The sequence below is a fragment of the Bufo gargarizans genome, chromosome 1 (genome assembly GCF_014858855.1).
Source record: "Bufo gargarizans isolate SCDJY-AF-19 chromosome 1, ASM1485885v1, whole genome shotgun sequence".
Classification (NCBI taxonomy): Eukaryota; Metazoa; Chordata; class Amphibia; order Anura; family Bufonidae; genus Bufo; species Bufo gargarizans.
In genome coordinates, this window is record NC_058080.1 from 410,303,626 (window position 1) to 410,318,018 (window position 14,393).

The following is a 14,393-nucleotide window of genomic DNA, read 5'->3' on the forward strand; positions in this document are numbered from 1 at the left end:
AGTTCTCCATGAACCCAAACCCTTCCTTCCTGCACCAGCTTATGAGCCACTTATTTAACTCCCTAAGCTCCCGTTGTCTCTATAGTTCTGGCACTATTTCTTTCCCTGACAAGAAAACACAGCATTTTCATGCAGCTACCACTAAGCCACCAATGCAAAGAGATTATTTCAGCTTACATTCCAGTAAATGGTAACTGTATAAATTCCTAGGCACTAAGCCCCCTCTAGTGGGGACTGCTGCCAGTCAGATTTGTGATAAAAGAGAAACAAATGTATTAATGTGGTGGGTTCAGTCAGCACGCACAACCCTGTATGCAGGTGCACATTGCTATGGCGAAATACACATACAAACGCAAAAACACAAATGCAATGGCACTCTGCAACCAGCACTCTGCCCTGCCTCCATGCTGGATGTTGAGTAAGGCATTAGTGTACATTTTGGCCAAAGCGTAATAAGCCACTCACCACGTCAAGGTCGCCTCTATGAGTGGTCCCTAACACTAGTTCCTACCTGTTATGGGCCATGACAGCCACACAAAGTCCAGGGAGCGCAGGTACAGCATGCACGCCAGGCACACTCTGCTTTTAACCCCGTCCGGTGCCTTAACAGCGTCCATCGGATCCAGGGATGCAAGTGCCAACATGCATGCTGAGCCCACTATATACTTCTCCTGGAGCCAAATGGCTACTGGTAGGCGCTATAAAAGCAGACTCAGTTTTATACTGACTTTAAAACCAGCCTTCAGGGCAGACTAACTGGTCAGATGTGCATGACTGCATGGAGATCGCCACGCCTCCAATATATACTACAAAGAAAAAAATGTAGGGGGTTCAGTCAGCACAACCCTGTATGCAGGTGCACATTGCTATGGCGAAATACACATACAAACGCAAAAACACAAATGCAATGGCACTCTGCAACCAGCACTCTGCCCTGCCTCCATGCTGGATGTTGAATGAGGCATTAGTGTACATTTTGGCCAAAGCGTAATAAGCCACTCTGCATACAGGGTTGTGCTGACTGAACCCCCCACATTTTTTTCTTTGTAGTATATATTAGAGGCGTGGCGATCTCCATGCAGTCATGCACACCTGACCAGTTGCTCTGCCCTGGAGGCTGCTTTTAAAGTCAGTATAAAACTGAGTCTGCTTTTATAGCACCTACCAGTAGCCATTTGGCTCCAGGAGAAGTATATAGTGTGCTCAGCATGCATGTTGGTACTTGCATCCCTGGATCCGATGGAAGCTGTTAAGTTACCGGACGGGGTTAAAAGCAGAGTGTGCCTGGCATGCATGCTGTACCTACGCTTCCTGGACTTTGTGTGGCTGTCATGGCCCATAACAGGTAGGAACTAGTGTTAGGGACTAGGGATGAGCGAACTCGAACTGTATAGTTCGGGTTCGTACCGAATTTTGGGGTGTCCGTGACACGGACCCGAACCCGGACATTTTCGTAAAAGTCCGGGTTCGGGTTCGGTGTTCGTCGCTTTCTTGGCGCTTTTGTGACGCTTTCTTGGCGCTTTTTGAAAGGCTGCAAAGCAGCCAATCAACAAGCGTCATACTACTTGCCCCAAGAGGCCATCACAGCCATGCCTACTATTGGCATGGCTGTGATTGGCCAGAGCACCATGTGACCCAGCCTCTATTTAAGCTGGAGTCACATAGCGCCGCCCGTCACTCTGCTCTGATTAGCGTAGGGAGAGGTTGCGGCTGCGACAGTAGGGCGAGATTAGGCAGATTAACTCCTCCAAAGGACTTGATTAACTGATCGATCTGCAGCTGTGGATCATTGAGCTGCTGATCCTCAATTGCTCACTGTTTTTAGGCTGCCCAGACCGTTTGTCAGTCACATTTTTCTGGGGTGATCGGCGGCCATTTTGTGTCTTGTGGTGCGCCAGCACAAGCTGCGACCAAGTGCATTTAACCCTCAATGGTGTGGTTGTTTTTTGGCTAAAGCCTACATCAGGGTGAAGCTGTCACACCAAGTGCATTTAACCAGCAATAGTCTGTTCATTTTTTGGCCATATACAAAATCAGGGGCAAGCTGCGCCTGTCACCAAGTGCATTTAACCCTCAATGGTGTGGTTGTTTTTTGGCTAAAGCCTACATCAGGGTGAAGCTGTCACACCAAGTGCATTTAACCAGCAATAGTCTGTTCATTTTTTGGCCATATACAAAATCAGGGGCAAGCTGCGCCTGTCACCAAGTGCATTTAACCCTCAATGGTGTGGTTGTTTTTTGGCTAAAGCCTACATCAGGGTGAAGCTGTCACACCAAGTGCATTTAACCAGCAATAGTCTGTTCATTTTTTGGCCATATACAAAATCAGGGGCAAGCTGCGCCTGTCACCAAGTGCATTTAACCCTCAATGGTGTGGTTGTTTTTTGGCTAAAGCCTACATCAGGGTGAAGCTGTCACACCAAGTGCATTTAACCAGCAATAGTCTGTTCATTTTTTGGCCATATACAAAATCAGGGGCAAGCTGCGCCTGTCACCAAGTGCATTTAACCCTCAATGGTGTGGTTGTTTTCTGGCTAAAGCCTACATCAGGGTGAAGCTGTCACACCAAGTGCATTTAACCAGCAATAGTCTGTTTATTTTTTGGCCATATACTACATCAGGGGCAAGCTGCGCCCGTCACCAAGTGCATTTAACCCTCAGTAGTGTGGTTGGTCAAGCTGTGACACCAAGTGCATTTAACCAGCAATAGTCTGTTCATTTTTTGGCCATATACTACATCAGGGGCAAGCTGCGCCCGTCACCAAGTGCATTTAACCAGCAATAGTGTGGTTATTTTTTGGCCATATCCCAGTCTAATTCTGTCACTAAATCCATACCGGTCACCCAGCGCCTAAATACTAGGCCTCAAATTTATATCCCGCTAAATCTCTCGTTACCGCTGTCCTGTTGTAGCTGGGAAAGTTATTTAGTGTCCGTCAAAGCACATTTTTTGTTCTGGGTTGAAGTACAATTCCCAATTTAGCAATTTCATAATTTAGTGGTTTCTGCTATATCAGAGCTATTTGAAATCTATCCCTAAAAGGGTATATAATATTCAAGGTGCACATTGGGTCATTCAGAATAACTTCACACACACCCGCTACTGTGTATTTTCAAGTCTAATTCTGTCACTAAACCCATACCTGTCACCCAGCGCCTAAATACTAGGCCTCAAATTTATATCCTGCTAAATCTCTCGTTACCGCTGTCCTGTTGTAGCTGGGAAAGTTATTTAGTGTCCGTCAAAGCACATTTTTTGTTCTGGGTTGAAGTACAATTCCCAATTTAGCAATTTCATAATTTAGTGGTTTCTGCTATATCAGAGCTATTTGAAATCTATCCCTAAAAGGGTATATAATATTCAAGGTGCACATTGGGTCATTCAGAATAACTTCACACACACCCGCTACTGTGTATTTTCAAGTCTAATTCTGTCACTAAACCCATACCTGTCACCCAGCGCCTAAATACTAGGCCTCAAATTTATATCCTGCTAAATCTCTCGTTACCGCTGTCCTGTTGTAGCTGGGAAAGTTATTTAGTGTCCGTCAAAGCACATTTTTTCTTCTGGGTTGAAATACAATTCCCAATTTAGCAATTTCATAATTTAGTGGTTTCTGCTATATCAGAGCTATTTGAAATCTATCCCTAAAAGGGTAGATCATATTGAAGGTGCACATAGGGTCATTCAGAATAACTTCACACACACCCGCTACTGTGTATTTCCAAGTCTAATTCTGTCACTAAACCCATACCTGTCACCCAGCGCCTAAATACTAGGCCTCAAATTTATATCCCGCTAAATCTCTCGTTACCGCTGTCCTGTTGTAGCTGGGAAAGTTATTTAGTGTCCGTCAAAGCACATTTTTTGTTCTGGGTTGAAGTACAATTCCCAATTTAGCAATTTCATAATTTAGTGGTTTCTGCTATATCAGAGCTATTTGAAATCTATCCCTAAAAGGGTATATAATATTCAAGGTGCACATTGGGTCATTCAGAATAACTTCACACACACCCGCTACTGTGTATTTCCAAGTCTAATTCTGTCACTAAACCCATACCTGTCACCCAGCGCCTAAATACTAGGCCTCAAATTTATATCCTGCTAAATCTCTCGTTACCGCTGTACTGTTGTTGCTTGGAAAGATATTTAGTGTCCGTCAAAGCACATTTTTTGTTCTGGGTTGAAGTACAATTCCCAATTTAGCAATTTCATAATTTAGTGGTTTCTGCTATATCAGAGCTATTTGAAATCTATCCCTAAAAGGGTATATAATATTCAAGGTGCACATTGGGTCATTCAGAATAACTTCACACACACCCGCTACTGTGTATTTCCAAGTCTAATTCTGTCACTAAACCCATACCTGTCACCCAGCGCCTAAATACTAGGCCTCAAATTTATATCCTGCTAAATCTCTCGTTACCGCTGTACTGTTGTTGCTTGGAAAGATATTTAGTGTCCGTCAAAGCACATTTTTTGTTCTGGGTTGAAGTACAATTCCCAATTTAGCAATTTCATAATTTAGTGGTTTCTGCTATATCAGAGCTATTTGAAATCTATCCCTAAAAGGGTATATAATATTCAAGGTGCACATTGGGTCATTCAGAATAACTTCACACACACCCGCTACTGTGTATTTCCAAGTCTAATTCTGTCACTAAACCCATACCTGTCACCCAGCGCCTAAATACTAGGCCTCAAATTTATATCCTGCTAAATCTCTCGTTACCGCTGTACTGTTGTTGCTTGGAAAGATATTTAGTGTCCGTCAAAGCACATTTTTTGTTCTGGGTTGAAGTACAATTCCCAATTTAGCAATTTCATAATTTAGTGGTTTCTGCTATATCAGAGCTATTTGAAATCTATCCCTAAAAGGGTATATAATATTCAAGGTGCACATTGGGTCATTCAGAATAACTTCACACACACCCGCTACTGTGTATTTTCAAGTCTAATTCTGTCACTAAACCCATACCTGTCACCCAGCGCCTAAATACTAGGCCTCAAATTTATATCCTGCTAAATCTCTCGTTACCGCTGTACTGTTGTTGCTGGGCAAGATATTTAGTGTCCGTCAAAGCACATTTTTTGTTCTGGGTTGAAATACAATTCCCAATTTAGCAATTTCATAATTTAGTGGTTTCTGCTATATCAGAGCTATTTGAAATCTATCCCTAAAAGGGTATATAATATTCAAGGTGCACATTGGGTCATTCAGAATAACTTCACACACACCCGCTACTGTGTATTTCCAAGTCTAATTCTGTCACTAAACCCATACCTGTCACCCAGCGCCTAAATACTAGGCCTCAAATTTATATCCTGCTAAATCTCTCGTTACCGCTGTACTGTTGTTGCTGGGCAAGATATTTAGTGTCCGTCAAAGCACATTTTTTGTTCTGGGTTGAAATACAATTCCCAATTTAGCAATTTCATAATTTAGTGGTTCCTGCTATATCAGAGCTATTTGAAATCTATCCCAAAAAGGGTATATAATATTCAAGGTGCACATAGGGTCATTCAGAATAACTTCACACACACGCTTCTGTGCATTTCCAAGTCTAATTCTGTCACTAAATCCATACCGGTCACCCAGCGCCTAAATACTAGGCCTCAAATTTATATCCCGCTGAATTTGAATACAATACATTGGGCCAAATAATATATTTGTTGTTGTGGTGAACCATAACAATGAGAAAAACATCTAGTAAGGGACGCGGACGTGGACATGGTCGTGGTGGTGTTAGTGGACCCTCTGGTGCTGGGAGAGGACGTGGCCGTTCTGCCACATCCACACGTCCTAGTGTACCAACTACCTCAGGTCCCAGTAGCCGCCAGAATTTACAGCGATATATGGTGGGGCCCAATGCCGTTCTAAGGATGGTAAGGCCTGAGCAGGTACAGGCATTAGTCAATTGGGTGGCCGACAGTGGATCCAGCACGTTCACATTATCTCCCACCCAGTCTTCTGCAGAAAGCGCACAGATGGCGCCTGAAAACCAACCCCATCAGTCTGTCACATCACCCCCATGCATACCAGGGAAACTGTCTCAGCCTCAAGTTATGCAGCAGTCTCTTATGCTGTTTGAAGACTCCGCTGGCAGGGTTTCCCAAGGGCATCCACCTAGCCCTTCCCCAGCGGTGAAAGACATAGAATGCACTGACGCACAACCACTTATGTTTCCTGATGATGAGGACATGGGAATACCACCTCAGCATGTCTCTGATGATGACGAAACACAGGTGCCAACTGCTGCGTCTTTCTGCAGTGTGCAGACTGAACAGGAGGTCAGGGATCAAGACTGGGTGGAAGACGATGCAGGGGACGATGAGGTCCTAGACCCCACATGGAATGAAGGTCGTGCCACTGACTTTCACAGTTCGGAGGAAGAGGCAGTGGTGAGACCGAGCCAACAGCGTAGCAAAAGAGGGAGCAGTGGGCAAAAGCAGAACACCCGCCGCCAAGAGACTCCGCCTGCTACTGACCGCCGCCATCTGGGACCGAGCACCCCAAAGGCAGCTTCAAGGAGTTCCCTGGCATGGCACTTCTTCAAACAATGTGCTGACGACAAGACCCGAGTGGTTTGCACGCTGTGCCATCAGAGCCTGAAGCGAGGCATTAACGTTCTGAACCTGAGCACAACCTGCATGACCAGGCACCTGCATGCAAAGCATGAACTGCAGTGGAGTAAACACCTTAAAACCAAGGAAGTCACTCAGGCTCCCCCTGCTACCTCTTCTGCTGCTGCCGCCTCGGCCTATTCTGCTGCTGCCGCCTCGGCCTCTTCCTCCGCCTCTGGAGGAACGTTGGCACCTGCCGCCCAGCAAAAAGGGGATGTACCACCAACACCACCACCACCACCTCCGTCACCAAGCGTCTCAACCATGTCACACGCCAGCGTTCAGCTCTCCATCTCACAAACATTTGATAGAAAGCGTAAATTCCCACCTAGCCACCCTCGATCCCTGGCCCTGAATGCCAGCATTTCTAAACTACTGGCCTATGAAATGCTGTCATTTAGGCTGGTGGACACAGACAGCTTCAAACAGCTCATGTCGCTTGCTGTCCCACAGTATGTTGTTCCCAGCCGGCACTACTTCTCCAAGAGAGCCGTGCCTTCCCTGCACAACCAAGTATCCGATAAAATCAAGTGTGCACTGCGCAACGCCATCTGTAGCAAGGTCCACCTAACCACAGATACGTGGACCAGTAAGCACGGCCAGGGACGCTATATCTCCCTAACTGCACACTGGGTAAATGTAGTGGCAGCTGGGCCCCAGGCGGAGAGCTGTTTGGCGCACGTCCTTCCGCCGCCAAGGATCGCAGGGCAACATTCTTTGCCTCCTGTTGCCACCTCCTCCTTCTCGGCTTCCTCCTCCTCTTCTTCCACCTGCTCATCCAGTCAGCCACACACCTTCACCACCAACTTCAGCACAGCCCGGGGTAAACGTCAGCAGGCCATTCTGAAACTCATATGTTTGGGGGACAGGCCCCACACCGCACAGGAGTTGTGGCGGGGTATTGAACAACAGACCGACGAGTGGTTGCTGCCGGTGAGCCTCAAGCCCGGCCTGGTGGTGTGTGATAATGGGCGAAATCTCGTTGCAGCTCTGGGACTAGCCAATTTGACGCACATCCCTTGCTTGGCGCATGTGCTGAATTTGGTGGTGCAGAAGTTCATTCACAACTACCCCGACATGTCAGAGCTGCTGCATAAAGTGCGGGCCGTCTGTTCGCGCTTCCGGCGTTCACATCCTGCCGCTGCTCGCCTGTCTGCGCTACAGCGTAACTTCGGCCTTCCCGCTCACCGCCTCATATGCGACGTGCCCACCAGGTGGAACTCCACCTTGCACATGCTGGACAGACTGTGCGAGCAGCAGCAGGCCATAGTGGAGTTTCAGCTGCAGCACGCACGGGTCAGTCGCACTACAGAACAGCACCACTTCACCACCAATGACTGGGCCTCCATGCGAGACCTGTGTGCCCTGTTGCGCTGTTTCGAGTACTCCACCAACATGGCCAGTGGCGATGACACCGTTATCAGCGTTACAATACCACTTCTATGTCTCCTTGAGAAAACACTTAGGGCGATGATGGAAGAGGAGGTGGCCCAGGAGGAGGAGGAGGAGGAGGAGGAAGAGGGGTCATTTTTAGCACTTTCAGGCCAGTCTCTTCGAAGTGACTCAGAGGGAGGTTTTTGGCAACAGCAGAGGCCAGGTACAAATGTGGCCAGCCAGGGCCCACTACTGGAGGACGAGGAGGACGAGGATGAGGAGGAGGTGGAGGAGGATGAGGATGAAGCATGGTCACAGCGGGGTGGCACCCAACGCAGCTCGGGTCCATCACTGGTGCGTGGCTGGGGGGAAAGGCAGGACGATGACGATACGCCTCCCACAGAGGACAGCTTGTCCTTACCCCTGGGCAGCCTGGCACACATGAGCGACTACATGCTGCAGTGCCTGCGCAACGACAGCAGAGTTGCCCACATTTTAACCTGTGCGGACTACTGGGTTGCCACCCTGCTGGATCCACGCTACAAAGACAATGTGCCCACCTTACTTCCTGCACTGGAGCGTGATAGGAAGATGCGCGAGTACAAGCGCACGTTGGTAGACGCGCTACTGAGAGCATTCCCAAATGTCACAGGGGAACAAGTGGAAGCCCAAGGCCAAGGCAGAGGAGGAGCAAGAGGTCGCCAAGGCAGCTGTGTCACGGCCAGCTCCTCTGAGGGCAGGGTTAGCATGGCAGAGATGTGGAAAACTTTTGTCAACACGCCACAGCTAACTGCACCACCACCTGATACGCAACGTGTTAGCAGGAGGCAACATTTCACTAACATGGTGAAACAGTACGTGTGCACACCCCTCCACGTACTGACTGATGGTTCGGCCCCATTCAACTTCTGGGTCTCTAAATTGTCCACGTGGCCAGAGCTAGCCTTTTATGCCTTGGAGGTGCTGGCCTGCCCGGCAGCCAGCGTTTTGTCTGAACGTGTATTCAGCACGGCAGGGGGCGTCATTACAGACAAACGCAGCCGCCTGTCTACAGCCAATGTGGACAAGCTGACGTTCATAAAAATGAACCAGGCATGGATCCCACAGGACCTGTCCGTCCCTTGTCCAGATTAGACATTAACTACCTCCCCATAACCATATATTATTGGACTCCAGGGCACTTCCTCATTCAATCCTATTTTTATTTTCATTTTACCATTATATTGCAAGGCTACCCAAAGTTGAATGAACCTCTCCTCTGCCTGTGTGCTAGGCCTAAATATATGCCAATGGATTGTTGCAGTGGTGGCTGACGTGAAGCCTCATTCTCTGCTATGACATGCAGACTGATTCTCTGGTGACATGAAGCCAGATTGTCTGTTACGGGACCTCTCTCCTCTGCCTGGGTGCTGGGCCTGAATTTATGACAATGGACTGTTGCAGTGGTGGCTGACGTGAAGCCTGATTCTCTGCTATGACATGCAGACTGATTCTCTGCTGACATGAAGCCAGATCCTCTGTTGCGGGACCTCTCTCCTCTGCCTGGGTGCTGGGCCTAAATTTATGAAAATGGACTGTTGCAGTGGTGGGTGACGTGAAGCCTCATTCTCTGCTATGACATGCAGACTGATTCTCTGCTGACATGAAGCCAGATCGTCTGTTACGGGACCTCTCTCCTCTGCCTGGGTGCTGGGCCTAAATTTATGAAAATGGACTCTTACAGTGGTGGGTGACGTGAAGCCTGATTCTCTGCTATGACATGAAGACTGATTCTCTGCTGACATGAAGCCAGATCCTCTGTTACGGGACCTCTCTCCTCTGCCTGGGTGCTGGGCCTAAATATCTGACAATGGACTGTTGCATTGGTGGCTGACGTGAAGCCTGATTCTCTGCTATGATATGAAGACTGATTCTCTGCTGACATGAAGCCAGATTGTCTGTTACGGGACCTCTCTCCTCTGCCTGTGTGCTAGGCCTAAATATATGCCAATGGATTGTTGCAGTGGTGGCTGACGTGAAGCCTGATTCTCTGCTATGACATGCAGACTGATTCTCTGGTGACATGAAGCCAGATCCTCTGTTACGGGACCTCTCTCCTCTGCCTGGGTGCTGGGCCTAAATTTATGAAAATGGACTGTTGCAGTGGTGGGTGACGTGAAGCCTGATTCTCTGCTATGACATGCAGACTGATTCTCTGGTGACATGAAGCCAGATCCTCTGTTACGGGACCTCTCTCCTCTGCCTGGGTGCTGGGCCTAAATTTATGAAAATGGACTGTTGCAGTGGTGGGTGACGTGAAGCCTCATTCTCTGCTATGACATGCAGACTGATTCTCTGCTGACATGAAGCCAGATTGTCTGTTACGGGACCTCTCTCCTCTGCCTGGGTGCTGGGCTTGAATTTATGACAATGGACTGTTGCAGTGGTGGCTGACGTGAAGCCTGATTCTCTGCTATGATATGAAGACTGATTCTCTGCTGACATGAAGCCAGATTGTCTGTTACGGGACCTCTCTCCTCTGCCTGGGTGCCGGGGCCTAAATATCTGAGAATGGACTGTTCCAGTGGTGGGTAACGGGAAGCCAGATTCTCTGCTATGATATGAAGACTGATTCTCTGCTGACATGAAGTCAGATTGTCTGTTACGGGACCTCTCTCCTCTGCCTGGGTGCTGGGCCTAAATTTATGAAAATGGACTCTTACAGTGGTGGGTGACGTGAAGCCTGATTCTCTGCTATGACATGAAGACTGATTCTCTGCTGACATGAAGCCAGATTGTCTGTTACGGGACCTCTCTCCTCTGCCTGGGTGCCGGGGCCTAAATATCTGAGAATGGACTGTTCCAGTGGTGGGTGACGGGAAGCCAGATTCTCTGCTATGGAACCTCTCTCCAATTGATTTTGGTTAATTTTTATTTATTTAATTTTTATTTTAATTAATTTCCCTATCCACATTTGTTTGCAGGGGATTTACCTACATGTTGCTGCCTTTTGCAGCCCTCTAGCCCTTTCCTGGGCTGTTTTACAGCCGTTTTAGTGCCGAAAAGTTCGGGTCCCCATTGACTTCAATGGGGTTCGGGTTCGGGACGAAGTTCGGATCGGGTTCGGATCCCGAACCCGAACATTTCCGGGATGTTCGGCCGAACTTCTCGAACCCGAACATCCAGGTGTTCGCTCAACTCTATTAGGGACCACTCCTAGAGGCGACCTTGACGTGGTGAGTGGCCTATTACGCTTTGGTCAAAACTTACACTAATGTCATGTCAACATCCAGCATGGAGGCAGGGCAGAGTGCTGGTTGCAGAGTGCCATTGCATTTGTGTTTTTGCGTTTAAATGTATTAATGACTTTTTGCCTGTTATCTGGTGTAAATATATTGAGAAATACAGTGTTCAGAATGAGTGCCATATTTATGAAGCACCTGTTCCACTATTTACAGCACTGAAGTCGGATAAAGTGGGTGAGATGGGGGGTGACTTTTTTAAATGATGATGTTTTAAAATCAGAAATTCATCAGAAATTCGGGGCATTCAACATTGCGTTAACCGGGAGTGATATTTACATGTGTGCTGGGAAAGTAGATGAGGCAGGTCCATACTAAATTTAGCAATGAACCCTTTGAGATTTGTGTATGACCCTAGTGTCAGTATCTAATTTATAGCAATGGCATGATACTATCACTGTGATGGCTAACCTCCAGCACTCCAGCTATGGTAAAACTACAACCAGGCCCGCTTTTGCCATGAGGCGAGATGAGAACTTCGCCTCAGGCGGCATCTTGCGCTGGCTTTGAAGTTGCGGCATCGGCACAGCCTGTGCCCAATGCTTAACTTGCCAGTGGTGCTGTGTATTTCCCTTTATAAGATGCAGTACATCATATAAAGCGAATACTAGTGAGCGCTTCCATAATGGAAGCGTTCACTAGTATGCAGGAGGCGGGGAGAGAAGCGCTCACAGCGCTGTACTTATGCCTCCTCCCGCTTGCTCTTCTCAGGGCCCACGCTGCTTTGTCCTGGCTGCCTACAGCATCAGGACGTACAGAGTGCATTCTGACCTGTCGCTGCGGGAGGTGAGGTGACTGCAGTGCGGACCCTGAGAAGAAAAGAGAGCTGGGAGACCGCTGGACCTGGAGAGTGGTGGCAGAGCAGGAGAGGTAAGTTAATTTATTTATTTTTAAGTCTGATCTGAGTGCTGATATGCGGGGTCTGAAGTTGGATATGGGGGGTCTAGAGGTCTGAGGCCTGATATGGAGTTCTGGAGGTCTGATTGGGGTCTGGAGGTCTGATTTGGGAACTGGAGGTCTGATTGGGGGACTGGAGGTCTGATATGGGGGTCTGGAGGTCTGATATTAGGGGGTCTGGAGGTCTGGTTTGCTTGAGAAAGATCGGGAGTTCGATACCTCGTAATTTTTGGTGAATAAAGTTGCCGTTTTATTTTTTATTTATTCTGGGTCTGGAGGTCTGATATGGGGGGGTCTAAGGTCTGAAATTGGTGTCTGATTGGGGGTCTGATATGGGGGCCTGGAGGTCTAATGGGGGTCTGAGGTCTGATAGGGGGGTTTGTAAGTCTAACGGGGGTTTGATATGGGGGTCTGGAGATCTAATGGGGGTCTGATATGGGGCTCTGGAGGTCTGATATGGGGGTCTGGAGGTCTGATATGGGGGTCTGGGTGTCTAAATGTCGGGTCTGAGTACTGATATGAGGGTCTGGAAGTCTGATAGGGGTCTGGAGGTCTGGTCTGAGGTCTGATATAAAGTGGTCTGAGAGGTCTAATGGGGGTCTGTGTGGTACCAGTATTTTCAGCGGAACTGTTTCTGCAATATAGTATTGGGCTCTCATAGCCCTACCTTCTCTTCAAACAGCTGATCGGAGGTGGTGCCGGGTGTCGGACCCCGACCAATCTGGAGGGAATAGGTTAGGTTGAGAATTTGGCATGTGGGTGATGTTTTACCTCAGGCAGCAGAAAGACTAAGTGCTCCCCTGCCCCTGGCCACAAAGCACTGAGGGAGGGGAATGGGGGGTGCCATTTCCTATTGCGCCTTAGGCATGGAACATGGGACTAACACAGATGCCTTCAGCTGCCAAGTGCACATGCAATAGGTTAGTCATTTTCATAGGGGCAAATCTGCTTACAGATGCCCTTTATCGTACCTCAAAATCCCTTTAACATATAGTGGGTTTTATTGCTGTGTTAGCTTCCATAGAAATTCAACAGAAAAACAAATTGTGCTACACCCCATTAGATTCTGTAGGTATGATCCTATGAAAGCATATGATGCCTGATAAAGACCTACGGCAGTGCACAGAGACAGTGTGGCTCTTTACTAGAGAGACATATGGCCTCCGTACACTGCCATTATTCAATAACGCAATATGGAATTTTTCTGAAAAACTCTAATAGTAAAACCAATTACTATAAAAAGTACATACAAAGGAATAAATATAAAATAATTTATAAAACTGGTGTAAAGTAGAACTGGCTTACTTGCCCATAGCAACCAATCAGATTCCACCTTTCATTTTTGACAGCTCTTTTGGAAAATGAAAGGTTAAATCTGATTTGTGTTTACTTTGCACCAGTTTGATAAATGGCCCCAATAGTTCCATACCTGTTTCTAAATGTGCATATAATAAACGTTAGATTCCACTGCATTATAACAACTTTAGCATGGCAAAATGGGAACCCAGTATCATGACTTTGGAGCCAGAGATCTTCAAGATACATGGACCTCAGTCATCTTATATATTATAGTTATCCCCTATGCACAGGACCCCCACCAATCTAATAGCTATCCCCTATTCTATGGATTGGAGATAACTTAAGTACCAGAATGCCCCTTTACATTTCTAATGCAAAGTGAAGAAATATACCTTATTGTGTATCTGTTCAATTGGCATCTTGAAAACAACCTTGAAAACCAACGCTCACTTCTTTCTCTCAAGAGCTTTCTCCAACTACTGTCATTACTACTTATCAATTTATACTAACGTGGTTATGGGCAGACATCCAAGAATGCTATTACTATGTTAATTAAAATCTTGGGATTGGCGCAGATTAATGAAGGTGTGCAGAATAATTTAGACCTGTACAAAATGTCCATCACATGACCAGGATACACTATCCACTGGAAGTACACATAAAGGTTCTTAAGACAGCGATTAAAATCTCAAACAGAATAAGGAAATATTTGAAAATAGTATAACTTTTATACAGTCAGCAACCTTTATTTGTTCAAGCTAGAATACCCCTTTATTTGTAAGGTGGATAAGGGAAGGAACCGTAAATGCTATGATGGCCCCCTTAAAAACGTATACTTGCTGTGTTCAGCCTTGAGACAAATGTTAATGTGATGATGTTTAATGCTGTACCCACAGAGTGGGCATCCTCTGTAGTCT

At 47.0% G+C, this 14,393-nt stretch overlaps 1 protein-coding gene across 1 annotated transcript in view; it reads right to left on the bottom strand.

Annotated features, from left to right (window-relative positions):
- LOC122932137 (thioredoxin-like) overlaps nucleotides 1-13,950 on the bottom strand; it is a 56,738-nt gene extending 42,788 nt beyond the window's left edge. Inside the window, exon 1 of the mRNA XM_044286388.1 lies at nucleotides 13,869-13,950. Coding sequence (XP_044142323.1) covers nucleotides 13,869-13,895 — 27 coding nt within the window. The 5' untranslated portion in view covers nucleotides 13,896-13,950. The remainder of the gene's footprint in view (nucleotides 1-13,868) is intronic.
- Nucleotides 13,951-14,393: the final 443 nt, after the last annotated feature.